A 26,784-nucleotide genomic window follows, 5' to 3' on the forward strand; every position below is an offset into this window, starting at 1 on the left:
CTAGAGAACTCATTATGCTCTCCTTTCTTTTTACTGGCTCAAAATTTTGCTCCCTGCTATAACTGCATGCTAAAGAACCAGTCATGCTCTCCGTTATTTCTCTGGCTCAAAATTTGGTTCCATACTATAACTCCACACTAAAGAACCGATCCAGTTTTTTGTTCTTCTTACCGGCTCAAATTTTGCTCTATGCTATAACTTTATACTAAAGAACCAGTCGTGCTCTCTGTTATTTTGTTGGCTCAAAATTTTGCTCCATTCTATATTTGCGGACTTAAGAACAAATCCTGCTCTCTGTTCTTTTTAATTGTTCAAATTTTAACTCTAAAATAAAGCTGTATACTAAAGAACCAGTCATGCACTCTATTACTGTACTTGCTCATAATTTAGTTCCATACTATAACCACATACTAAAGAACCAATCCAGTTCTCCTTTCTTTTTACGTGTTCATAATTTAGCACTGTACTATAACTACAAACTAAATAGCCGATGAGGCTCTCCTTTTTATCACTGGTTTAAAATTTGAAATAGCAGCAACGGATATAAATAACAACAAATAGTCTTGTGGTGGCATAGTTTGGTTTGATCTCAGCTTGGTAATACAAGACCTAAATTTTGAACTCAGCTGTAGTGTCATGCTACATGACCCACGCAAGGACTAAGGATGAAATTGGTTGAGAAATGTCGATATTCTTTTTATCTAACAACAATGAATAGGAACGCGGCTTTATTTCGCTTGTCTTTTCTGAAATACAATCTGACAGAAAATATAACGGAAAATGGTTCGGAGATTCTGTAGTGCTACCTATATATTCATCTGTAATGTAACTATTTATTCAAACGTTACTATTTATAATTTGCAAATTGCTTTTTTCAATTCATTTGATTAGTACTTTATTTCTTAACTATGATTTTAAATATGTATACCATTATTACATCAATTACAATAATCAGAAATATTTTTGTACATATCCACCAGAAAAGAAAATTATTTAAAAAATTTAAGTGCCCAGGAATCTGATTGTATTTTATAGGTCTTGTCTTTCTCTGCGGTAGGTCATTTTAAGCATAAAATAAATTAATAACTTATATTTCTCTATCATAATATCCTGTTAGAATAGGCTTGCCTTGTTCAATGTTACATAGCCATGGCCTATTCAAAGATAATTTCCCTAAGGGTAAGGTATTCTAGACTCTAGAGCACAAATCAGGGTCAGTATATGCGCGATTCTATATCTGACACAGGGATAAAGTTAAGATGGGCTTCTACTTGATTCCTCTATTTTATATTATTTCCAAACATATTAGGTAGCCTATAGGCCTAGGCCAATCAATTCATTTATGAATGCATTATCCCACTCCCCCTGGTGGTCCCATATATAGCCCAAGGGATTAATATTTACGTCTCTGGTAAAATTAGAGTTAATTACTTTTGGCTGTCTTGGAAAGGGGTTAGGTTAGGAAAATAAAACTTTCAGGGGTGGGTCTAGCCCTCAGGTTAAAGCATATCCTGGGAAGGTATTTTGAAGTACTCACATCCACTTCTCCCTCTAGAGGGCCATGAAAATCACCTACATGACAGGTCTATAGCCTATCTATTGAAATTTTGACAAAACAACATTTTACCTTAATTATTAGTTACCAGTTGCTTTTGCTCTGCCTTTAGCTCTGAAACTGCAATTCCTGTTATTTGAGTAGAATTCTTAGCCATATCAACATTTTTTTTCAAAGTTTAGGATTTATACTTGCATATCTTTAAATCCTTATATAGCCTATTGGGATTAAGCAAAATTGTGAAGCTGAAAAAAAAAATTTGTTCTACTTCATTCAAGCAGAAGATCTATTTTTGCAAAGTTTCACTTTTATAACACACATATTTTCTAAGGTCAGAACTCTCTAGAGAGAGAAGGAGTAGAAGTAGGCTAGGTAGGCTAAGTATTGTATAAAACAAATTCCAATAACTCAAAAATCATATCCAAGCTGTAACATCTCAAGTTAACTGTAGTATTAAAGCAGTTTGTCCATATGGCTTTTTTATTATAACTGTCTATTTTTAAGAACCTTTTACTAGATAAGAGGAAAGATTTCTTTATAACAGTTTTTAAATTATCAAACACTAAATTAAGTGATAAATTAGTATACATTGTCGCAAAATCGAAAGACTCAATTCTTTTAGCTGAAACCTTTTGTATAAAGTGAATATACTAGTTGACACCTTTTTTTATGCCCTTTCCAAATATAATAATTGCTTCTACCAGAAATTCAGATTTAAGCACTTTTTGACCTCTTAAAAATGACCTAAATATGGGGTATAAAAAGGGCTAAGAAAATTGGTCTCAAACCTTAAATACATTATAACATTAAACTTAAACTTACTGTTTTAATATAAATCTATTTCTTTTAATGTCATATAATCCACAAGCACTGATTTTCCAATATTAATTTGGATTAATTAATTTTTCCAAAGTTATGATGTTTTCTTCTTCCTTGACATTGAATTTTCAATAAAAGCATGGGTTTTTGGTCAAAAATATGAAAGCTGGCTATTATGAACATCAGTTATACTGTTTGCTATGAATTTAACTATATTAAATACGGCAATGGTTTAGTATACATATTTAATATATGCTATGATTTACCCCCCCCCCCCATGATGTGCAAACACATAGTCCAAATTTGTTTCTAAACTATTACAGATTTGTAATGACCCCATATTCACATCATTTTTAAGAGGTCAAAGAGTACTTAAATCTGAATTTCCAGTAGAAGCAATTATTATATTTGTAAAGAGCATAAAAAAGGCATTAAGTAATATATTCATTTTATACAAAAGCCAGTAATACTGTTTGCTATGGTTTTACCTATACTTTAGCCTTTAGACCCATTCCTGAGAGTTTCATTTTCCTAGCCTAACCCCTTTCCAAGATAGTTAAAAGTCAATAAACTAGAATTTTAACCTGTAGGCCTAATTGCTTCTAGGGGTAATTCCATTTTGAGCTGTTACTGGGGCCCTAGAGGTAACTTATTACCTTGTGTATAGGCCTAGTTTTTAGACTGTGTTTTAAACTTAAATCAAATTTAAAATTAGCCCAATAAGATTTATTAATATGTTCTCCCATAGGGATAGTTTCTTTGCAGTAGCATGATATTTGTTGGCATATAATTACATTAAATCACATTATTGAACCTATAAGGAATTATCCTGGAGGTGCTGATTATTGAAGATGTAGAGCCAATATTTATTGGCTCTACATCCATGGCCTAGATAACCAATGTTTATTCCCAGCTCCCTTGAAGGCTTCCACATTAGGGGTTGAGACTTCTCCTTTGCTTAGGGAGCTCCAGAGCCCCAACACTATTTAGGAAGGAGCTGTTCTATAGTCTGATGTTGGCCTGTTTCCAATACAGCTTATTGGTGTGTTCTGTAGTTCTTGTTGACCAGTCAAGTTTAAGCATATTTTTTTTTTTTTGCAAGGGCTGAGTTTGCAGCATTTAAACATGCCATTATGACATCCCCACGCTTCCATTGATAAGAGAGGGTAGGGATCTGTCCTGCCTCCAGGCAGGATAATGAGTTGGAGATAATAGTTTTGAGATTGTCTCTTCAGTATCTCAATGCTTGTTGATAGCAGAATGTTAGCAAGTGTAGAAAACCATGTTTTGACCAAGATTGGTCCAGGATTGCTCATGTACTTCCATGAAGGGATTTCAATGTCTAAGTTGGTAGAAATAAGGGTATATGGTATGTTAGCCTAGATAAATTTGGTGTAAGGAAAAGAAAACAGTAATAGTCAATAAATGCTAAAATTTTGTAGGCATAGCAATCAGCATATTCGCTATAGCAATAGCAAAAAATGAACTTTTTTTGGAAAACATCACCTTTGGCATTCTAAGAAAATAAAGAAAGGTTTTCAGACTGCCTCTATTTTTCTATAGTATGATGCAATGTGATTACAATAACAAGATTGCTCCTTTTATCAGTCTTCTTGGAGGATTGAAATTTAAGCATTTTTTGACCTAACCTAATTAACTCAACCTAACCTAACTATAAATAATTTTGGCGCTGAGAAAACGTAGTATTATTTTGTCATAAACGACCGTGGTTTTATTACTGGTGATAAGGACTAGCTCATTTACATATATATTGAACAGGGTAGGGCCCAGTACACTGCCCTGGGGGACCCTGCTGGTGACTTTGACTTCATCAAAGAGTGTGTGACTGTTTGGTCCAGTGGTCACTTTCACTTGCTGCATTTGGTCCCTCAGAAAATCCTTGATCCAACTGATCACTTTTGGACAAAGAGACAGGGTGCATAGCCTGTGAATGAGGTAGCAGTGACAAACTTTGTCGAAAGCTTTGGCTAGATCCAACAGGATTATATCCACTGGTGCTCCTTTTTCTAGTAGGTCAGTTACAAGACTATGAGACTCAAGATGGTTGGTATCCACTGATTTCTTAGAACGAAAACCATGCTGGCTGCTGCTGATGAGTGAGTTAGCCTCAAGATGGTGAATGATGTGTTTGTTGACAATTCTCTCCATGACCTTGCATGCCACACAAGTAAGGCTGATAGGTCTATAGTTTGCCGCTGAAGTTTTGCTACCCTTCTTATGAATTGGGATGACTGTTGCCTTCTTCCAATCCCTTGGAAGCTTTCCTTGTGTTAGCAACAAGTTAAAATAATTTTACCAGGGGCACTGAAATAGCAGGGCTTAACAAGATTGCGCCTTTTATCAGCCTTCTTGGAGGATTTTCACCAATACTTTTTCATCATAAATTCAAAATATAGTCTCTGTTCTGACAAGTAATTGAAAGGAAAAAAGTATATTTAATTTTCGTGATTTATAGAATAAATGTCCAGCAATAAAAGATGTATTTTTAGAAACAGAAGACGTTTAGCTTTCTGTTAATAAGTGAGTAAAACTCAGAGGATATATATGTCTATGTAAGATAGTTGGTATTGCTGAAAAGAGGCCCTTTTAGGTAAATCAATAAACTAATAATTTCAAGTGTTTTTTTTACAATTTTAATAATAATCATATTGATGTACAACTTGAATTTTTAGCTACTTCTTGGTACATACAATTTTTCTCAATACATATTTCATAGTAAGATTGAAGGGTTTAAGTGCTATATAATTTTGCTCAATTGGATACTGTTGTTTTTACTGTTATAACTATTATAGTATCCAGTCTTAAAAAGCCCACACGTATTGTGGCCACAATACCCAACGTTTGTTGAGGTGCTTTGGATGAAACTTCTGTTTTTTTTTTTATTATTGTTTGAAGTCAGGTGGTGCTGTAATTATTTTGCCCTGGGCACTAACAGCCCTAGGAATGACCCTGTCTACATGATGACAAAACTGATACTTTGGGTATATAGGATTGTTGTGATTACTGTTAATAGTAAATATCTCCATCTAGTAGTGTCTAGGGTTAATCTAAAGCTGAGATTTAAGAAGAGTAACTACCTTCCAGGAACCTATTATACTGGTTGACTCTAGGATTAGAATTCAAGAGAAACTTTCCAGGAACAGTTGAACTAGACAGTCTAAGATTTAACAATGTAGTAGATGAATGAAATAAATTTTGGAAAATAATGTTTGTAGTTGCTCATGGTGTCTTAGGAAAGAAATGCAGCTAGGAATATTAGTGACAATGTTTTGGACTTAGATTATGCTGATGATTTGAGCATATTAGATGAAAGTGTGAGCAAAATGAATGAACTTTTAGGGGTTTTGTGAGTTCAGGGTGCTAAAATAGACTTGAAAATTATTAATGTTAAGAAGAGATAAGTCACTAAGGCTAGGAATAAGTGAAGATGAAAAGGTGACATTGGGTAACACAAAGATTGATCAGGTTGGGAGCTTCACTTACCTTGGTAGTATTATTAGTAAAGATGGTGGGAGCAGTGAAGATGTTAAAAGCAGAATAGCTAAGGCTCAGTGTGTTTTTCACAGTTAAAACAAAGTTTGGAAGAATAGAAAGATAAGTCTGCAAACCAGGACTAGAATATTGGAAGCTACAGTGATGACAGTGGTCAAATATGGCTCTGAAGCATATGCACTCCAAAAAGCAGATGAAAATTTACTAGATGTTTTCCAGAGAAATTGCCTACAGATTGTTCTGGTTACCTTGCTGACTGGCCATATTTTAAACAGTAGGTTGTACAAAAAATGTGGTTCAATCCCACTTTCTATGGCTATAATGAAAGAAAGGTTGAGATGGCTTGGCCACATTCTGTGAATGAAGGATGACAGATTGCCAAAGATTGTCCTTTTTGGCTAACCATCTGGGGCTACACGTAAAGCAGGTTGTCCTTATCTGGGTTGGGAGGATGTCATAAATAAAGATTTAAAGGAAATGGGAACTTCCTGGGAGGGTGTAAAGAGGGAGGCTTTGAATAGATTAGGTTGAAGGAGGAGTGTACATATCTGTGTTGGCCTCAGGCAGCTTGGTGCTGCAGTGAGTTATTAGTAGTATTAGTAGTAGTAATAGAGAGGATGAGTTACTTATACAGGAGTTATTTGAAGAATTAGTCATATGAAAATAGAGGAATATAACAGAAAATTAAAATATGAATCAAGGAGGTGTGAAATTGAGCCCATGGATAATATTAGTAAAAATTTGGTAGATACAGCCAGGTGACATAATATGTAGTCAATATGGACTAGGCCAAGTTAAAGAAAGAAATGGGGCCACAGTTAGTGATAAGGAAAGAGTTAAAGAAAAAGGCCAGAATATTTTGAGAATAGGCTAATATGTTATAGAGTTTGAAGAAAAGACACTTCTTCATCAATGGTGTTTATGTTTTGGTTGCTGCAACAAACCCTTGCAAAATGGTTTCGCTTCTTGCACTGTGTGCATATTTTCCCCTTTGCTGAACATGCATTATTGTTCAAGCAAGGTCCACCACAAAAATAGCATTATCTGCCCTTGGGGTGGTTATTAGAAGAAACTTTCTAATTTTAGAAACTGTTCTGGCTTGGACCATGTGTGATTGCATCAACTTCCTGCTTGATAGATATTGGTTTACTCTGCTGAATGACTTTAGCTGAGCTTGAGCTCTGTTTTGTGGGTTCTACATTTTGATACTGCACTCTCAAGAGTTAATGAGTCACTTTCTGCTAACAATTTCTCTTGAATAGCTTGGTTTTGAATTCCATAGACAATATAGTCACAAATCATTTCATCTTGTTCAGTATACAGACATAGTTTGGCCAATGTTTTTAATTCTTTAATGGACTTTTCAATACTTTCGTTTTCTAACTGGCTCCACTTCTGGAAGATGTATCTTGCAAATCCAGTGTTTTCCTTTGGGCTTGCATAGTCTTTAATGTATTTTTAATAAGGGGTTCAATTTTGTTGTCTTCACTCTTTTCTATTTTGAAAGTATTGAAGATCTCTTGTCCTTTTTCTCCCATCCAGATAAGCAGGTAGGCACAATGAGGTTTTTCTGTATTTTCTGCCAGGGGTCATATAAGGATCAACAGGGCATGCTGTTCAAATCGATTCCATTCATCTGCCAAGGAGACGGCATCCCAGTTGATAGATGGCTGTTGGACCTCCATAGTGCTGTTAGATTTCAATGTCAGGATTCCATTTCTGACACCATGTAATGATTTTTATTAATGTATTTATTTAACCCAAGCTCCTATAAAGAAAAGTAAGCAATATTAGCAAGCATAGCACACATCCAAGAATAAACACAAGCACTGTCAAAGCAATCATAATCACTACAGCTCACTGTCTTTTTTTTTTGTTATGTCTTTCATTTGATATGTTATAAGATAAAATAACATATACTTTCAATTGGTATTCACTCTAATACTTATTCACTCTAAAAGAGTGAATAACTCTTTATTCACTCTAATAGAGCTAAATTTGCTTCATATCTCCAGTAAAAGAAAGCAAGATAATGAAACAAGCAAGACAAAAGTTAAAAAATCAATTGACATAAAAATACCATCAATCAAGTCTATATATTAATGTTTTTTTTTTCTAGCCAAATGTATAAAACAAACAACCCTAGAAAAACTTGTAAGGGTCTTAGTTTGAGTAAAAATTAATGTTTACTAAGATTTAATAAAAGTTTGATAAAAATTAATAAGGTTTGAAAAGGTTATCACAAGCTCTAATAGAGCTATATTTGCTTCATATCTCCAGTAAAAGAGAGCAAGATAATGAAACAAGCAAGACAAAAGTTAAAAAATCAATTGACATAAAAATACCATCAATCAAGTCTATATATTAATGTTTTTTTTTTTTCCTAGCCAAATGTATAAAACAAACAACCCTAGAAAAACTTGTAAGGGTCTTAGTTTGAGTAAAAATTAAAGTTTACTAAGATAAAAGTTTGATAAAAAATTAATAAGGTTCGAAAAGGTTATCACAAGCTCTAATAGAGCTAAATTTGCTTCATATCTCCAGTAAATAGAAAGTAAGATAATGAAACAAACAAGACAAAAGTTAAAAAATCAATCAACCAATGGTAAATAAAAATTTAATACAAATTAGAAAGTATAATATTAAAACAAATCCATGTCCAAGAACTAAAATGAATTTTCTATAATTAATGACCAAAACAAGTAGAGGTGGGCAGGGGATTAAAATAATACTTTTACAAAAAACAACTATCACAGGCTAAAATAAACACTAGCCAAATTTGCATTCCAAGTTAAATACTGTAAAAATAAGAACAATTGAAATTAAGTTGTTAAAATCATTAAATATATGAGAAGAATCAGAAAAATGGACAGTTGAAGAAAGGATTGTACAAACAATTAAATTAAAAAAGATATTGAGATCAAATAAGTATCAAATGGGCAAAACAAAAGTGTTCCAGAAAAAAAGGAGATAAAACTTTTTTTGGAACCTCCCTCTGAGACTAAGCAGGTGAGTCAAAGTCTAGTGTTGTTGTGAAATTTAGGGAAATTTTTCTTGGTATGATGATTAGAAATGTTGGTTTTGCAAAACACATGCAAATTTTATCCCTCCTTTCTTTTAAGGTGGCAATGCATGCTGCATTAAGAAATATGGACTATGGGGGTTTGCCTTCTTTTTAAATGAATCTCAACAAATGCTTTTGGACTGACTCAATTTTGTTGCTAAGTTCACTTGAAATTTGTACATGCCAGACCAGACATGCATATTCCAATAATAGCCTGACAAAGGATGTAGGAATGCATCTTGAGGCTATTAAATTTATTTAAAAGTTTAAATATGGATAGTAATCCATACCTTTATTACTGGCGTAAAGTTAAAATTAGTAAAGTTAAAATCTTATATGATAATCTTTATAATTATAAAGTTAAAAGCAATTCTTGGCAGCATTGCAACAGAACCCTTGAATTAATTAAAAATTGGCAGGGATGCTAATTTGAGGTGAAAGTTGACTCCTAGAGTTTGAAAATTACCTTCCCCTTCGTATCTTTGCTAAAAAAAATCGCATTCTATAAAATTACACAAAGTTTTTTTTTTGTGTAAATCATGGTTACACTGACTATTGTTTTTATGTCTATAATTCCCTTCACGATCAAAACTCGATCTCCTAGTGCAGCCTGATCAAACTGATAACAATCGAAGCAGAGAATGGGTTGGTACTGCTTTATGTTTGCAAAAAATTCCTAAATTGTGAGAAAAATATAGATATTTTGTTTAAATTCACCTTATTTTATTCTCAGCAGACATTTCGTACAGCATGCTGATGCAGAGATAAATCCCCCACTAGTAGCACTGGCGTTGTGTTAAATTCGACTGATTTCAGTTATAATTTTTAGCAAATTTTTGGCAGTTCTTGTTTTGGAGCTGGTTGAAAGCAATATTTAGGAAGGCAATAAGAGTAATAAGTCAGCATGACATTATGCATAGAGGCAGTTCTATATTTGTAGATTAACATGTGAAACCAAAACATAAAAATATTAACTTTACTAAAATTCCTCTTTCTAATATTCATCACATTTTTAGGACAATATTTTAAGCATATATACAGTGATCACTCTCACCATTTAGAAGAACTTATGTTTGAAAAAGATTAATTGAAATAAATATATTATCTAATAACGTTGCAGTTTGCTCTGCTATTCCTGTAGGAGTTATACATGACAGAAATAACAATTTCCTAAAGACAGAAAATCAGGCTACTTTTCTTTAGTGTATTGATTATGCAGCTCGTAAATTTATATTATCACTAGACATGATATCGAGATTATTACCCCCCGTAATCACAACCTGATCTCCATTTTGTCAGCCTTAGCTAAAAACTGTTCATATATAAAAATTCTAGGACTGACACAGAGGGCGATTGGTATATTATGGAATAAGCATTTTTTTTTTCTGTATTTACCATAATTTCAACCAATAAAGCTTTTCTTTTTGCTTTTGACTCTGTTGTAGACTGTGCTGTCTTTTGGTGTAGATTGATAATTAATTACAACTGTAGAGCTGTTTGAACTTAATTAATGTTTTTTATTGGGCTTAGTAAGCTGTTTCTGCCTGGGCTATGCTGTTGTGTTGACTTAGTAGCCTATGTTTTATTTTTTGTCATGTTGGGCCTGCCCAAAATGAGCCAAGATCAGTATACAGGCTGGCAGTATCTGCTTAATGAGACTGGAGTTCTTGCGACTTATGCGTTCCCTGCTTGAACACTATTTAAAAGGCTGATGCGAATACGGCCCGGTTTTGGACATATCCATATTTTTTATTTTTATGGTCTTTTAATCTTGGGATGCTATTTTGCAGGTGATGCTTGTTAATTAAGTATGGGGCCTACCAAGTTTAATAGTTCATGGCTTGCTAAGATGGATTGCAGCAGTAGAAAGATTGGCGAATGGTGTAAGACTGGGAACAACCAATACTTGTACTTTTGCAAACTCTGCTTGAAAAATTTTGGTGGCACAGCTAGGGTTGCTCAGGGGTAAACCAACATGTGCGATCTGCAGAACACAAAGCCGCTGTTACTGCTTAACTACATCCACTATAGCTTAAACTGAATGGATAACCTCGAGTTGGTGAAACAACCAAGGATAAACCATTAGTTGGTACAAACATGTTTTGTGAGTGTGATGCCGCTTATAAAGCTGAGTTAATATGGGCACTTCAGATGGTACAGAGTTCCATGTCTGCCAACTCTTCAGACCATATTATCGCAACCTTCCATGCGATGTTCCTCGGTAAGATCTCCAACGAAATGCCCCTATGTGCAAAGAAACTCATGTATCTGATCACTAATGCACTGCATCCTTACTGTAAGTAAATGCTTGTGAAGGACATTCAATCATATCTTGTTCTAGAATATGATGAGACAACCAACAATGCTGGTATGAAAGAGTTACAGATGCGTGTTTGATATTGGTCCTCAAATGGAAACGAAATCCAGAGCAGACTTTTATGTACAAGTTTTATGGGCCATGCTACAAGTGATGATCTGTGTTGGAAGATTATGTCAGCCATTGAGCAGAATCAGCTGTCACTTGAAAAACTGACCATGTTTGGAAGTGATGGACCAAACGTCAACAAAAGCGTTTGGAACAATTTCAATGCCAAAAAAGTGACAGGAAAGGGAATGTTGAATATTAGTACTTGAAACATCCATGTAATCCATAACGCTTTCTTGAAAAGTCTTCAGGTGTTTGGAGAAGAAAGTTCCGATTTTGTTATTCTTGTGCATTCATTTTTGACGGCTGGCCTTCACGTTTTGAAGACTATTGAAAGTGCCAAAAGAAAGTAAGAGTGCCAGAAAACGCTTTCATATAGCCTGTCTTAAGCTGCTCGCTAATGATCGGACGTGCCCTTGCTAGAGTCATGCAGCAGTTGCCAGCAATCTTAGAGTACCTCCTGAACTTCATGCAGAGAGAGAAAAAACTGAAGAAACTTTGGCCCACTCCCAAATTTCTGAAGATTTTGGCTTATATCAGAAGTGCCACAATGAAGGCCTAACTTGAGTTTGTCCTAGCCTCAGCAGAACTGTTGATAAGTTTCACCTAACTGTTCCAGAAAGAAGAGCCTCTCATTCATCTTCTGAACTCAGAGATCAAAAGACTAGTTGTGATGCTTTGCAGACGGGTCTTTACTCCAGATTTCGTGACCGAGATTGAAAATTTCTCGCCAGAAAAGTAGAACCTTTCTGAAAAATTTGCAGAAAAGCCTATAGTTTCAGAAAATGTGGAACGAGCTTTCCGTGAGAAAGCAACACTGAAACACAAGGCCATTTTCTATGTCAATGTGCGAAAACATTTTATTGCGGGCATTCGCCATATTTTGAGCAAATGTCCTCTGGAAAAGGACGGTTTTCTAGAGGCTTTACGCTTTTTGAGTCCGATCAGTGTGAAGGATTCGAGAAGCATTGCAGACATAGCGACTATGGCACGCGAGATTGCGATTGGAGCAAGCTCAGACGTTGCCCAGGCTGAGTGGTTGCTTTTGCAAGCGGAAACTGGACCTGTGAGGACACTATTCGGATCGATCATTTTTGGAGCCATTACTTTGGACTGGTGAATGAGCGCGGAGACAGCAAGTACCTGGAACTTAACAAGCTTATCAAAGCGATGCTGATGTTATCGACTGGCAGCGCAGATGTTGAGCGTGGGCTCTCATGTTCTGGTAGGATTCTCGGTGAAGACCAGGCATTAATTTCTGAACACGTTCTGGATGCGAGACTCATGGTATATGACACGTTGAGACTTTATGGAGGAAAACCGGAACGGTTTATTATTACAAAAGAACTGTTGAATCTTGCACGTTCTGCATGGTCTCGGTATCAACAATGTCTGCATGAAAAGAAAAAAGAAGAGCTATCCGAGAAGGAGAAATTAGCTTTTGAAGAGGACAACAAGTGGAAGGTGCAGGAGGTCCACGACAAAAAGAAAGAAATAGAAGACCTGGAAAGCGAAAAGAATAACTTAGAGCATCAGAGATAAGAGAAGAGTAGCAGATACTCTACTTAAAGAAGTGACCGATAAAATGTCCAGAACAAGTGAAAGAGAGCAGATGGTGGAATCTGCAAGAATGGAGCAGTCTCTTGCAAAGAGAAAAACTGACCTCATATCGAAATGGATGCCCAAGAAGCAGCAAGAGTGATTCCAGGTATTTTACCTGTATCAGTCAATCGTTGGAACAGTATGTGTATCTGATTAAAAAAAAAAAAAATGCAGAAACTCGGGAAATGATAGATTTACATGTCCAGGCATCCCACGTCATCTACCACCGATCTTATCCCGGAGACTTCCGAATCCTATATTTGGGCTCGGGAAATCCCATATAAATAGGACAGAGCCTATAATTTGAAACGAACCAACTTGTCCGAACCCTGTAGTGTTTTTTTTTCAAAGAGAATTTCAACATTAGACTTAGTGTTTTGATCTGGATATTTGGACAGTAAACCATAAATAATTGCGTTTAATTATCTTGCCTTAACTTTAAAGTCCAGTAACCTTGTTTTCAAGCTCATCTCGGTGAGCCCTTTGAAGAATAGAATCCTTTCTGAAGGGATTTAATTTTACTCCCATGCGAGGAAAACTTGGTTTTCAGCTCCATAATCTCAGCATTCATTCAGTCAAGTTTCTTTGAGGGTTCAGACTGGGACCAGAGGATTGAGTTCAGCTTTAAATTCAGATTTTCTGTAAAGAAATCAAAACTTGCAAGCCAGCATCAGTTGTTACAATAAATAAGTTCCTTGATCCACCTTTATTGAATTAGAACTCCATTTGGCTCTTTTCTCTCTTAGTCAGGTAAAAACAGCAGTTTCTGTTAAAACTAGTTTTTCTTTGTATTAGATGGCACGAAAATGGTTAATTGTAAGATTTCTGCTTTAACCGAGGAAACTGGCTCCAAACCGCTGCACAGTCTATTGAAAATGCTAAAAAATCTAGGTACTTTCTTTCTGTCACCCACAACTTATTTCTGGTAGATTTACAATTACTAAGGGTTTTCGATATTTTCTATTGTTCTGAGTTAGATAGATGGCGATAGATCCTATTAGTTTGATGGCGATGAGGATGAAGACTGTAGTAACTTGATGTAATTATAACCTTAAATCCTAAAATCACGAAATAATTACTGATACCAAGTTGGCTAATCATGACAAAACAAAAAATAAAAGTGAAGAGAGAAACAAGGACAATAACAGCCAGCGAAAAATAGAAGAAAAAACTATGCAAATATTTCAGTTGGGACCTCTGCTCAACCATTCTCAGGGCAGAACAATAAAAAAGTACAGACACAAATTCGAAAGGAAAATATACAAACCAAACCCTCAAAGTAAACAGTGAAACGAAAATAAGAACCTTTTCAAAGTAACAATCAAACGACAACTCAACCCTTTAAGTAACACACAAAAATGGTCTTCCAATATATGGTTCAAACTCAAACTGGATGACTCTGCTATAGGTTCTTTTATTAAATGAAGAGTAGGCTACAATGGGGCTTCAAGGATATTCCTATCAAGTCTGTACTTCTGAAGTCTCACCTAATATTATTATTTCAGCATTTTGGTGACTAAACATCAGGCATTTTGGTTTATAAAGTATAGTAATTTAAAATGTTAAAATTTAAACATACATAAAAAAAGGTTCCCTGTGAAACTACCCTCTTCCAGCTTTAAAATCCAGAGTGAAGCTATTAAAATCTACTTTCCTTTAATGCAATACTTACTTACGACACGACTGCCTGTCCATGGATTATTCTTTATGGTTGATTGTGTATGGCTATGCTGTTTGACCTATGTGATTGTATGGATGAGTAGGTTTAAGGGCTCATTCAAGTACTGATCTATATTAATTACTGATGTAGGAAAACAGTCTTCCTTTTCTCCTTCTTTTTTTTTATTTTTATTTTTTTAGTGTGTTTGTGCTGTTGCATTGGTGATTTCTTTTCTCATTATATATTACACATTATATATATGCATATATATATATATATATATATATATATATATATGTATATATATATATATATATATATATATATATATATATATATATATATATATATATATATATATATATATATATATATATATATATATATATATATATTATGTTTTCTGAATATACAAGTTTGAACAGCGTAACAGACTTATTGGATAGTATACTAATTGACTAACAGAGTTATATTGTCTTGTAGGAATCATACAATATGTTGGCCCCAAGGATTTCAGTAGCTCTTAGAAGAAGCTTTTCAACAAGTTTGCCTGTAGTACAAAAAGCTGTTGATCCAATCCAAAAACTATTCCTAGATAAAATTAAGGAATATGACCAGAAAAGCAAGTAAGATTCTATTTCTTTTTTAGCCAAAGGAGGAAACTAAAGGTTTTTAAGCCACCCTTGCTAAGTAGCAATTCCTATGTTCCAAAAATCTTCCAAAGATCTATCAGCTGTTATCTAGTAAAAACTAAGGTCTGAAAATCTCTTAAAGAAATTTATCAAAGTCATTTTTATTACAATTTAGTAATTCATGTTATTCACAGCATGTTTTTGAGAAATACCAATGTTTTACTCCAAATATCATACATTCTTCTCATAGTTGAAGTATATAATAAAAAAGAGCAGGCTAGTGTTTTAAATTTGGTTGTTTCATTCTCAGTGACTATAAAAAAATCGTTGTAAATTCATGTAAAAAGAGAATTAATCTATAAGAAAATAAACCCTGGGTTTATAGCTTGAATAATTTCAGTACTATATTATTTATATCCAACTGTGAAAAAGAAAATATATGAAAATCATATTTCCCAAAGTTTGATACTGTGTTCTCTCTTAGCCTTAACCCTGTTTCTTAAGACTAAAACAATTTAAAATAATCCATATAAATCCTGTGTACAATTTTGCACCAGTCCCAGTAATATACTTATCTGGCAGTTACCCCCTAGTTGTTTTTTGCGTTGCTCTCCTAGACTTTGAAAAATACCATTTTTTGTGTTTAATAGAAGATCACCATTTTTTTATTTTTAATTAGAAAGTAGGGACCATTACTACCCTCTTTCCCCTTCCTAAAATCGCATTGTCCTTAACTTAAAACTATATATATATATATATATATATATATATATATATATATATATATCTTATTCTATCAAGTGACATCAGGGCTGCTGCCCCAGTGATTTGTCACTATTTCTAGTAATTTTATATTTCCAAAAAAAAAATCACTAAAATCTAGTGATCTTTCTTCTCACTTGGTGGCAGCCCTGCACATTATACTAAGGAGTTTCATATTGAAAACAAGCTAATGCCTCTCGTCTAATTTAGATTTTCCTAAAAATGACCGGCAGTTTACCTTTTTTCGAAAATCATACTCGTAAATCTTCTCTTAGTCTGCTTGTTTTCAATAGAAAGTAAACTACTTAGCATGACGCCCAGCGTTGCCACTCAATGGGAAAAAATCAATAGATTTAGTGCTTTTTGTATCTTTAATTTTACAACCTCCATATTTCAAAAATTAAATTACCACATCATCAAGTGGAATTATCTGCTGAAGCTACTTTTTTATTAAGTATGTCCTTAACTAATTCTTTATTCATATATCTGGAGTCCATTCTGTACATTGCCATATAGGAGCCTCGCTTTTGATCTCTGTTTTTTTCTACGGCACAAGTGGGGTTTTCAGTCAAGACTATTCAGCCCTTTTCCTTTTGGCTTACTATGTGAGATGAATCGGATTACTGCAATTTAAAAGTGGTTAATTTGATAGTGAACTACGAAAAAGAAATTTTAGCGATGAATAGCAACAATCTATTCCTCACCTTAACGTACTGATCAGCAGACTTACCAGGCATCAGAACAAACTACCACTCATCAAGTGCTGTGCAAAAACATGCTATTTGTATTTACAAAGTGATACTTTTTTATGTTTGTGACTGTAAAAGTAGTGTTTTAGTGTTCATTTTTGAATGCTATGATTGCTATTTAAATAAATGAATACAATGTACAACGCGCGCAAACACAAAGAACTTGCAGTCTTCTCTAAAGAGATTGGAACATTGGAGTGTAAAGTTCGAAGGGGCAAGGATCAAGAAAAAGTTTAGGACTCCTTCTCTGAATTGATCTAGCTCAGTTGTAAAGTCAATATTTGAATCGGTTCGTCACTATTTTCTACACAATACCAAAGGCGATTAAAAATATTTATAAAACAATGGATAACTTCAGAATTTCTCGATTTTCCTCGCAATGAATTTTTAATATAAATAGCGACGAAGACCACACTGCCTTTCCATCTTAAGCAAAAATTACCAGTAGAACAATAGTGTTATTTTCCGAATTCCAAACTAAGTGAATATTTCGACCCTATGTCAAAGGGCTGTCCAGTCAACCAGGACTGGTTGAACTTTGTTGAAGTAAGGATGCTAGGGCTGTTTTATAATTTATTTAATTTTAATGATTGTATCTCTTAAGTTTCTAAGTAAGTAAGTTTTTAAGTAAGTTTCTCTTATTTTTTCATTTATGCTATGCTGAGGACAGCTTTTGGACATCGGGTCGAAATATTCATTTAAAGTTTGGAATTCCTTCTCATGGACAAAAATTCCCTATTGTTCTACTTTTCATTTCTTGTGTAATGATTTTTAAATTTTTTCTCAGTTAAAAATTTCCTTACTGAGTGGGTGAATAGGAGTCCTTGAAGGGATCTTAGAGTCGGGAATTTTCCCTATTCCTTTCTTTTATGCAAATACGTTTAAATCTAGTCTTCAATTGCTTGTTTTACAATTACTATGCTTTATTCTTATCAATTTATATAGGAATGGGGATGGGAGGAATGCTTTAGGCCTGACCTCCCCATAGAATCTTATAATATTTTCCTCCTTAAGCCTCACCTGGAATCCAGAGAGCCTCAAAGCTTTCCAGGTTAGGCCTATCAATCTGACCCGAAATCCAGAGGGAATTAGATGCTGAAGTAGATAAACTGACGGAAATGTATGGAGGAGACTGCAGATTTATGACCCCTCCATTATGAAAAAAATCTCCTGCACATGCTTCACTCTGTAATGTTCTTTCATTTCTCAGTATCTTTTTTTGTTCTAAGGGCTGCTGGTGGCAAGCTCCTCGAAGCCTCAACTGAAATCCAGAGAGAACTGGATGCTGAACTGGATAAACTGAAGAAAATGTACGGAGGAGATACTGCAGATCTATCCAAGTTCCCCAGTTTCCATTTTGAAGGTCAGTTTTAAGTTAAAAACCAGAGCTAAGATCTCATATGGCACTTGTGACGAGGCCGGACGAGCCAAGAGCTCATATGGTATGAGCTCTAGCAGAATTCTAAGAATCAATAGATTGATTTAAAAGGAAAATCGAAGGGTTAATGCCGGTTGGGATTCAAAATAAGAGCTTTGAGACACGAGGTCCTTCTAAATATAAAAATTCATTAAGATCCAATCACCCATTCGTAAGTTAAAAATATCTCATTTTTTCTAATTTTTTCCCTCTCTTCAGCCCCCCATGTTGTAGAATCGAGGAACACGACTTTATCAAGTCAATTTTTGCAGGTCCTGACAAACCAATTTTCATCGTCTTTCTAAATATCAAAATTCAGTAAGATCCGATCACCCACTCGTAAGCTATAAATACCTCGTTTTTTCTACTTTTTCCTCTCCCTTCAGCCCCCCCCCCCAGATGGTATAATCGGGGGAAACGACTTTATTAAGTCAATTTGTGCAGCTCCCGGAGACGCCTACCAATTTCCATCGTCCTAGCACGTCCAGATGCACCAAACTCGCCAAAGCACTGAACCCCACCCCTTAACTCCCCTAAAGAGAGTGGATCCAGTACGGTTCTGTCAATCACGTATCTACGTCAATTGCTTATTCTACCCACTAAGTTTCGTCCCGATTTCTCTACTCTTAAGTGTTTTCCAAGATTTCTGGTTCCCCCCTCCAACTTTCTCCAATGTCACCAGATCTGGTCGGGATTTGAAATAGGAGCTCTGAGACATGAGTTCCTTCTAAATATCAAATTTCATTAAGATCCTGTCACCTGTTCTTAAGTTAAAAATTCCTCATTTTTTTAATTTTTCCAAATCAACACCTCCCAGCTCCTCTAAATTGAACAGATCCGTTCTATTTATCTCAGTTACGTATCTATAACTTGTGCTTATTCTTCCCATCAAGTTTCATCCTGATCTCTCCACTCTAAGCGTTTTCCAAGATTTCTGCCCCCCCCCCTCCAACCCCCTATGTCCCCGGATCCGATTTGAATTGAAAATGGGGCATTTGAGACATAAGATCCTTCTATATATCAAGTTTCATTAAGATCCAATCGCTCATTTGTAAGATAAAGATTCCTCAATTTTCACGTTTTCCAAGAATTCAGGTTTCCCCATCCAACTCCCCCCAATGTCACCGGATCTGGTCGGGATTTGAAATAAGAACTTTAAAGCACAATATCCTTCTAAATATCAAATCTCATTAAGATCTGATCACCTGTTCGTAAGTTACAAATACCTCATTTTTTCTAATTCTCCTGAATTACTCCCCCCCAACTCCACCAAAGAGGGCGGATTTAGTCCGGTTATGTCAGTCACGTATCTTGGACATGTTTTTATTCCTCCCATCAAGTTTCATCCCAATCTCTCTGCTTTAAGTGTTTTCCAAGATTTCCGGTCCCCCCCCCTTCAATGATGCTGGATCCGGTCGGAGTTTAAAATTTGAGATCTGAGTTACAAGGTCCTTCTAAATATGAAATTTCATTAAGATACGATCACTCCCCCTCCACCAACACCCCCAAATAGAGCGGATCTGTTCCGGTTATGTCAATCACGTATCTAGGACTTCTGCTTATTTTTCCCACAAAGTTTCATCCCGATCCCTCCGGTCTAAGCGTTTTCCAAGATTTTAGGTCCCCCCCAACTCCTCCATTCGTCACCGGATCCAGAGCGGATCCGTTCCAGTTATGTCAGTCACGTATCTTGGACTTGTTTTTATTCTTCCCACCAAGTTTCATCCTGATCTCTCCGCTTTAAGTGTTTTCCAATATTTCTGGCTCCCCCCCCCAAAAAAAAATCCCTCCCCCTTAATGACCCTGGATCCGGTCGAGATTTAAAGTAAGTGACCTGAGTTACGTGGTCCTTCTAAATATGAAATTTCATTAAGATCTGATTTCTCCTTCGTAAGTTCAAGCACCTCATTTTTTTCAAATTTTTCAGAACTACCCCCCCCACCTTACTCCCCCAAGCAGAGCAGATCCGTTTTGGCTATGTCAGTCATGTATCGAGGACTTCTGCTCATTTTTCCCACCAAGCATCATCCCGATCCCTCCACTCTAAGCGTTTTCCAAGATTTTAGGTTTTGCCCCTCCAACTCCCCCCAATGTCTCCGTATCTGGTCGGGATTTAAAATGAGAGCTCTGAGACACGATATCCTTCCAAACATCAAATTTCAATACTTCATTTTTTTTTTATTAAGTGGCCCCCACTCCCCCCCCCAGATGGTCAAATCGGGAAAACAACTATTTCCAATTTAATCTGGTCTGGTCCCTGATACGCATGCCAAATTTCATCGTCCTAGCTTAACCGGAAGTGCCTAAAGTTGCAAAACCAGGACCGACAGACCAACAGAATTTGCGATCGCTATATGACACTTAGTTAATACCAAGTGCCATAAAAAGGATATTTTTGGTCTAATCTTTAAAGCTCTTTTATTTATTGAGAAATATTTAAAGTTTAATTTAGATGGAGAATAATTATGAATCGGTAATTCAAAGTATACCAAATGTGTTCATATATACCCCTATCATCCCTAATTGATTTTATTTACTTATTAAATAAAAAAAGCAAGTTTTTTGGCAAGTAAGGAGCGATATTAAAACTTAAACGAACATAAATTATGTCGTATGTGAAAGGAGTTCTCCCCTCTGCAACGCCTCGCTCTTTACGCTGAAGTTTTACACTTTGTCCCAAGTCTACTTTTTAAAGCAATAAAATAACTCATGGAAATTCTCTTCCCTCATGATAAATTCCTCCAAGGAAAGATCCTCTCACGCAACTCCTCACCCACCCCCACCCCAACGCGAAAAAGTACCCCTGAAAATGTCTGTACACTTCACAATAATAATTACTTTATCTAAACAATGTTCAAAGTTTGTAACTTGCAGCCCTTCCCCCGGGAACTGTGAGGGATTAAGTCGTTCCCGAAGACATAGTTATTAGGTTTTAGACTAAGTTGAACAGAATGTCATCTCAGAATTTTGATCCGATGACTTTGGGGGAAGAATGTGCGTGGGAGGGGGCCTAGGTGCCCTCTTTTTTGGTCACTTAAAGAGGGCACTAGAATTTTTAATTTTCGTTAGAATGAGCCCTCTTGCGATATTCTAGGACCACTAGGTCGATACGATCACCCCTGGGAAAAAAAAACAAAGAAATAAACACGCATCCATGATTCTGGCAAAAAATACAAAATTTCACATTTTATAGATAGGAACTTGAAACTTCCACAGTAGGGTTCTCTGTTACGGCGAATCTGATGGAGTGATTTTTGTTAAGATTCTATGACTTTTAGAGGCTGTTTCCCCCTATTTTCTAAAATAAGGCAAATTCTTTTAGGCTCGTAACTTTTGATGGGTAAGACTAAACTTGATGAAACTTGTATATTTAAAATCAGCATTAAAATGCGATTCTTTTGATGTAACTATTAGTTTCAAAATCCGTTTTTTAGAGTTTCGGTTACTATTGAGCCGGGTCGCTCCTTACTACAGTTCGTTACTACGAACTGTTTGACTTCTATATTACTGTACACTTTTATTTATATTTACTTGCTATTGATTTACTATTATATTATGTATATGCTGTATATGGCAAAACCCCATAATCTAGTTGAGATAATAAGTCATTTTGATTATTCAGTGACATTTGATGATTATTTATTCCCTACAGTTTCGTTTTATAGAGACGAAAGTCGTTACGGTCATAGTATCAATTTTTTAATGTTTCTAGAGGGGACTGGGCCTTGTAATCTAAAACCGTTTCACATAAAACCGAAAGTATATATCTATTACTTCTATAGAATTCCTTGAGTTAAAACGAAACTAAATAAGCTAGGAACTTTTGTTACAACGGTTAATTTTTTAAAAGCTATTTTGGAATGCTTTGTTCCAACTTCGACCACCTAATTGTTTTTTCGAGTACTTCTCCTAATTATTTTTTTATCAAGATTATAGATATTTGGCACTGAGCTAATGTCAGTGATTGTTAATAATGGTCTGTGTAGATCACTAACTGAAATTCACCGATAATCTTGTATAAATTTATAGATTTTGGTTGAATGATCTTGAAGAATATTTCTCAGTTCTCAGTAACGTAAAGTTCTCAAGTTCGTATCGTTCGCTCAATAACGTAATATTCTCAAGTTCGTATTGTTCGCTCAATAACGTAAAGTTCTCAAGTTCGTATCGTTCGCTCAATAACGTAAAGTTCTCAAGTTCTCAGTAACGTAAAACTGGTCATTGTTCATCCGTTAGAAGATAAAAAGTCGCAAAAACACTTGAAATCTTAATATATTAAATGAACAAGAATTGTATATCTTTATTTTTTTTTGTCTAAAAAGGTACTGTAATTTTTTTTTCTCTAAAACGATTTCATAATGGTTTTTCTCTAAAATGGCGTTGTATTTTTCCCCTAAAAAAGCGAAATTTTTTTCTGAAAATTGGCATGCTACAATTTTGAAGTACAAAAAAAAAGATCTAGTTATGTTAATACTGAGAAAATCTATTTTCCCCTCCCAACCCCACTAATATTTTTCATAAATCGTGTGATGATTGAAATAAAATCCCTGAAGGTTGAAAGGCAGAAGTATGACTAGGAGTTTCAAAACGTCATTTTAGTTGACAAAATTGTTGATTTTGAGCTTTTAAAGAAACACATTCCGTTTGTTATCTGAGTTTCAAATTTTTACTTGCTTCACCATAAATACTACGCACTGTGGCAGAAACATGACAATAATAATTTGTATAACAGGGGACCAAATATTCATATGTACAAATAATGTTCGTAATGATATAGTTGTTCGTTTGTCGGTGCAAAAGTAGAAGATCTAGATAAACCCCGACTTTGAAAAAATTTGTTTCCCCCTCCTAAGTCACCTTAATATTTTTCATAAATCGCCTGTTGACTGAAATTAGACTTTTGAATGTTTAAAACGTTGAGCACAAGCATGAGAAATTTAAAAATGCAACAATTTAGTTGGTTCCGGGCTTTTATCATAATACATCCCCCTTTGATAGCTGTCAACGGACTTTTGGATTCTGAATTGCTTCATATTTAAATCTATATAAATCTATAATCTATATTTAAAAATCTACATTTGAATCTATATAAATAAATAATTTTATTGCCCCTTACAACTAGACATGAAATGTTACACAATGAAGTATGAAAAGATAATAAAAGGAAAAGGGAAAAAGCACACAAATGAATGACACACAAAGTTAACAGAAAACAATTTAAACAGATTATAAATAAATATAAATAAACAATACATTCAAAGGCGCTGGCTAATAGCTTGAAATATGCTTATAACTAAGTGATGAAGCCAACCGGTTCTTTCGTCTCATTACAATCATTAAAGGGTCGCACAAATTATACTTAGCTAAACTTCTAGTGGTACGTGTCCAAGGTGATAAGCCCAAAATACACTTGGCATATTTAAAGAAGAGGGATCTCATATGCTTCTTATCCCTATCAGTAAAAATAATCCAAAAACGCGAAAGCGCTAGCAAGTGAGGAGATACACAAGCATTATATAAACGCGATCAAATGCTGCGGTTATAACGTGATCTACAAAATATTAAAGTTCCATAAGCCTTTCGAGCCTTTTCAGCGAAATTTTTGATCAGGCCTTCACGGCTTGTCTTCATATTATGGCCAATAGGTCTCGTCAGAGCATATATGCGTGCTCTGACGAGGATAGGCTGGGTATAAAAGATTTGAGTTGTTCCTCTGCTGTGAGATGATTTTGGGTCTCCGCTTCGCCTTGGGTTCAATTTTCGGTCCCTATCCCGAACAGGAAAATCCTTGATTGTGAGGTCTCATATTGGTATCAGCGCCCCTCGAGGAAATTAAAGCCTAGTAAACGACACAGCTTGTACGCTGGATTCTGATGAATAAATAATTCTTCTGGGTTTGGTCTGTTTTGGGCTGAAAAAAAAAACTTCCTAGTTAATTTATGTCTGATGTCCTTTTCAGTAGTAGCATCATATTTGAAGGTGTGAATATTTAATGAGTTGGAGGTAATATGCTTGAGATTGTTGGTGCACGATTTCGACTCTTGTTGATGGGAGAGCATCACCTAGTGAGGAAAACCATTCTGTTACCATTCTTACCTTCTTGTTACCATTGTTACCATTCTTGTTACCTGTTACCATTCTTGTTACCATTCTTACCATTCTTGTTACCTTCAATGGGCCAAAGATTTCACAAAAACTTAATTTAACTTGATTTCCTCAGGGACTTCTTGCCTGGGCTACCAACTTGCACACTTTTCGTGTGAAAGTCACTGCTTTTGCCAATTATTTTACTCTTTGCACTATTTTTTAAAATAATGGCAGAAAAAATATCAAGCGAAATAAAAGCAGTAATTGATTTGATTACAGTGAAATCAGCTATATTTCACGACTAGTTACTTGGACCTCTTACATTCCTTTATATAGATTTGGATGAAATGGAGACAAAACTTTAACTAAGCATTGGATGCAGTCAACTAATGTTCAGTTAAAGATCCAAGCAATCAATATAAAAAACCTGCAAATTTCCAGCAGAGGATTACCTTTTGAGCTAAAAAAAATAATGATAATCATTATCTAACCCATTATTTAGAGGTTGATTTACGTAGGGAGTCGTCCTTATTTCATTTTAAATACATTTGAAAATTTTAATCTGATATGTTTATTGATTGAAGGACAACTGATAATTATTTCTAAATGGTGTAAGAGTGGTGAAAACAGTTAAAAGGGGCTAAAATTTTTTACACTCTTTTTTGGCTCTGATTTTTACTCTATTTTGGCGTCGGCAGTTGGCAGCCCTTCTTCTTTCTTTACGATTCTAAGCCTGCTTAAGTGCTTCGTGTAAGCTTGAGAAGATGTGTTAGTCTATATTATGCACTGATTCTGGAATCATTGCTTTTCCTGGGGCCAAAATGATTTCCATGATTTACGTAATGTGAAAATTGCAACTCGGAAAGTTATGACATCAAAAACTATCATATCAGCATTTTGACTGATGAATTCAGACGCTTCGAACTGGACTTATTAGGAGTAGGAAATCCTTGGGGTAGGAAACTTGAAATTAGGTGACATAGAGTTCATTTACTCTGACAGAAAGAACGGTGTACACAGACAGGGAGTAGGGCTCATGATGAATAAGGAAGCTGCTAAGTCTTGTTTAGGTTGGGAAGGTTTTATTAATAGAATGCTAGTCGTTTATTTAATGCCTAAAAATTAGAATATATCAGTCATAGTAGTATATGCCCCTGTAACACCGACTGAAAGAAATGGTAGTGACTCCGATGAATTTCACTTACAGTCAGAGGAACAAATCAACAGGGTCCCAGGTAGAAACATGGTGTTTTTATTAGGAGATTTTTAATACCCACGTCTGTAGAAATAAGGAAAGATAGTATCCTAGCCAAGGTAAATTTGGTGTAGGAAAATATAATCGTAATGTTTATAGATTGCTTCAATTTTGTAGGTATAACAATCTAGTTTTAACCAAAGCTATATTTGGTCATAAAATGGCCCATGATTTAATTTGGTATTTACATGATGGTAAGACAGCTGAAATTGTTGAGTATGTTATTGTAAACCAAGACCCTTACACTTTGAGGATTTACAGTCTTTCCAATTATTAAAAAAATAATTGACGCAGATCATATATTTACAGAAAAGACGGCCTTAGGGCCCTTGATACTCCACTCCCTCCTCTAATATTTTGTATGTTCGATAAATTAATACATGTCAATGAATTCATGTCAATATTACATGTCAATATTTTGTTTTTCATACTTTGGACCTCCTTTGAAAAAAGTCTCTACTTGTGTCTGATGCGAACAATTATTGCTTGGCTGTATGATGAAAAAAACAAAACAACTCCACCCTCATCCTCCAGGGTTTTAGTAAACAATTGGAAATACAATTTTATCTTCTATTCCAGATCCGGTGGTTGACCCAATCAATATGCAAAAATGAAGAGTCAATTCAGTTCAAGCCCGTTACATTACTTTGTAACTATATTTTGTGAATATAATTATATAGTGTTACTGAAAAAATGTTTATGTTTGAATTTTATCAAGAATACTTATTTGGAGGAGGAATATATATATATATATATATATATATATATATATATATATATATATATATATATATATATATATATATATATATATATATATATATATATATATTATATGTTACGGTGAAAGACCAAAGACTGGTGAAGCACAAAAAGCACGAGATCCTAATTAATCTAACACAAACAAAACAAAAAAAAAAAAAAAAAAAACAATAAGAAAAAGTATGCCGACTACTGCTGCAAAACATTGGCCCACCGGTGGGTCTTGACAGATGAATTATAGGGGTCAATTTGCGATAGAATCGTTTCCTCAGGGTAGGTAATACTGTACTGGCACGTAACATACCTATTGCTTGTCCACGGTGGCAAACGCAGTAAAAACTTTGCATACTTGTAGTACAGTGAGCGTAATTTCAGTTTATCTGTAACCATAAAAATGCGCCAAAGGGGCTAAGATACAGATAATGAGGCAATATCATAGCATTGTACACCTGGGCTAACAGACGACGATCAAACTTCCGCTT

The 26,784-nt window shown here is 35.0% G+C and overlaps 2 protein-coding genes across 4 annotated transcripts in view; both read left to right on the forward strand.

The window, feature by feature from the left end:
• LOC136029563 (uncharacterized) overlaps positions 1-26,784 on the forward strand; it is a 384,714-nt gene that overhangs the window by 295,912 nt on the left and 62,018 nt on the right. The gene's annotated exons all lie outside the window — the stretch shown is intronic.
• Positions 946-26,266, forward strand: LOC136029560 (ATP synthase-coupling factor 6, mitochondrial-like). Its single transcript, XM_065708039.1, has 4 exons — positions 946-1,053; positions 15,122-15,264; positions 18,011-18,144; positions 26,120-26,266. The coding sequence occupies exons 2-4, from the start codon at positions 15,134-15,136 to the stop codon at positions 26,152-26,154; spliced, it is 300 nt and encodes a 99-aa protein (XP_065564111.1). The 5' UTR covers positions 946-1,053; positions 15,122-15,133; the 3' UTR covers positions 26,155-26,266.

Source organism: Artemia franciscana, chromosome 7, assembly GCF_032884065.1.
Source record: "Artemia franciscana chromosome 7, ASM3288406v1, whole genome shotgun sequence".
NCBI lineage: Eukaryota > Metazoa > Arthropoda > Branchiopoda > Anostraca > Artemiidae > Artemia > Artemia franciscana.

Excerpts from the sequence above, each read along its gene's own strand:
- LOC136029560 (XM_065708039.1), top strand. The coding sequence starts at position 15,134 with ATGTTGGCCCCAAGGATTTCAGTAGCTCTTAGAAGAAGCTTTTCAACA. Across the intron at positions 15,265-18,010 it reads GAATATGACCAGAAAAGCAA|GGCTGCTGGTGGCAAGCTCC; the intron begins GTAAGATTCTAT and ends TTTTGTTCTAAG. Across the intron at positions 18,145-26,119 it reads CCCCAGTTTCCATTTTGAAG|ATCCGGTGGTTGACCCAATC; the intron begins GTCAGTTTTAAG and ends CTTCTATTCCAG.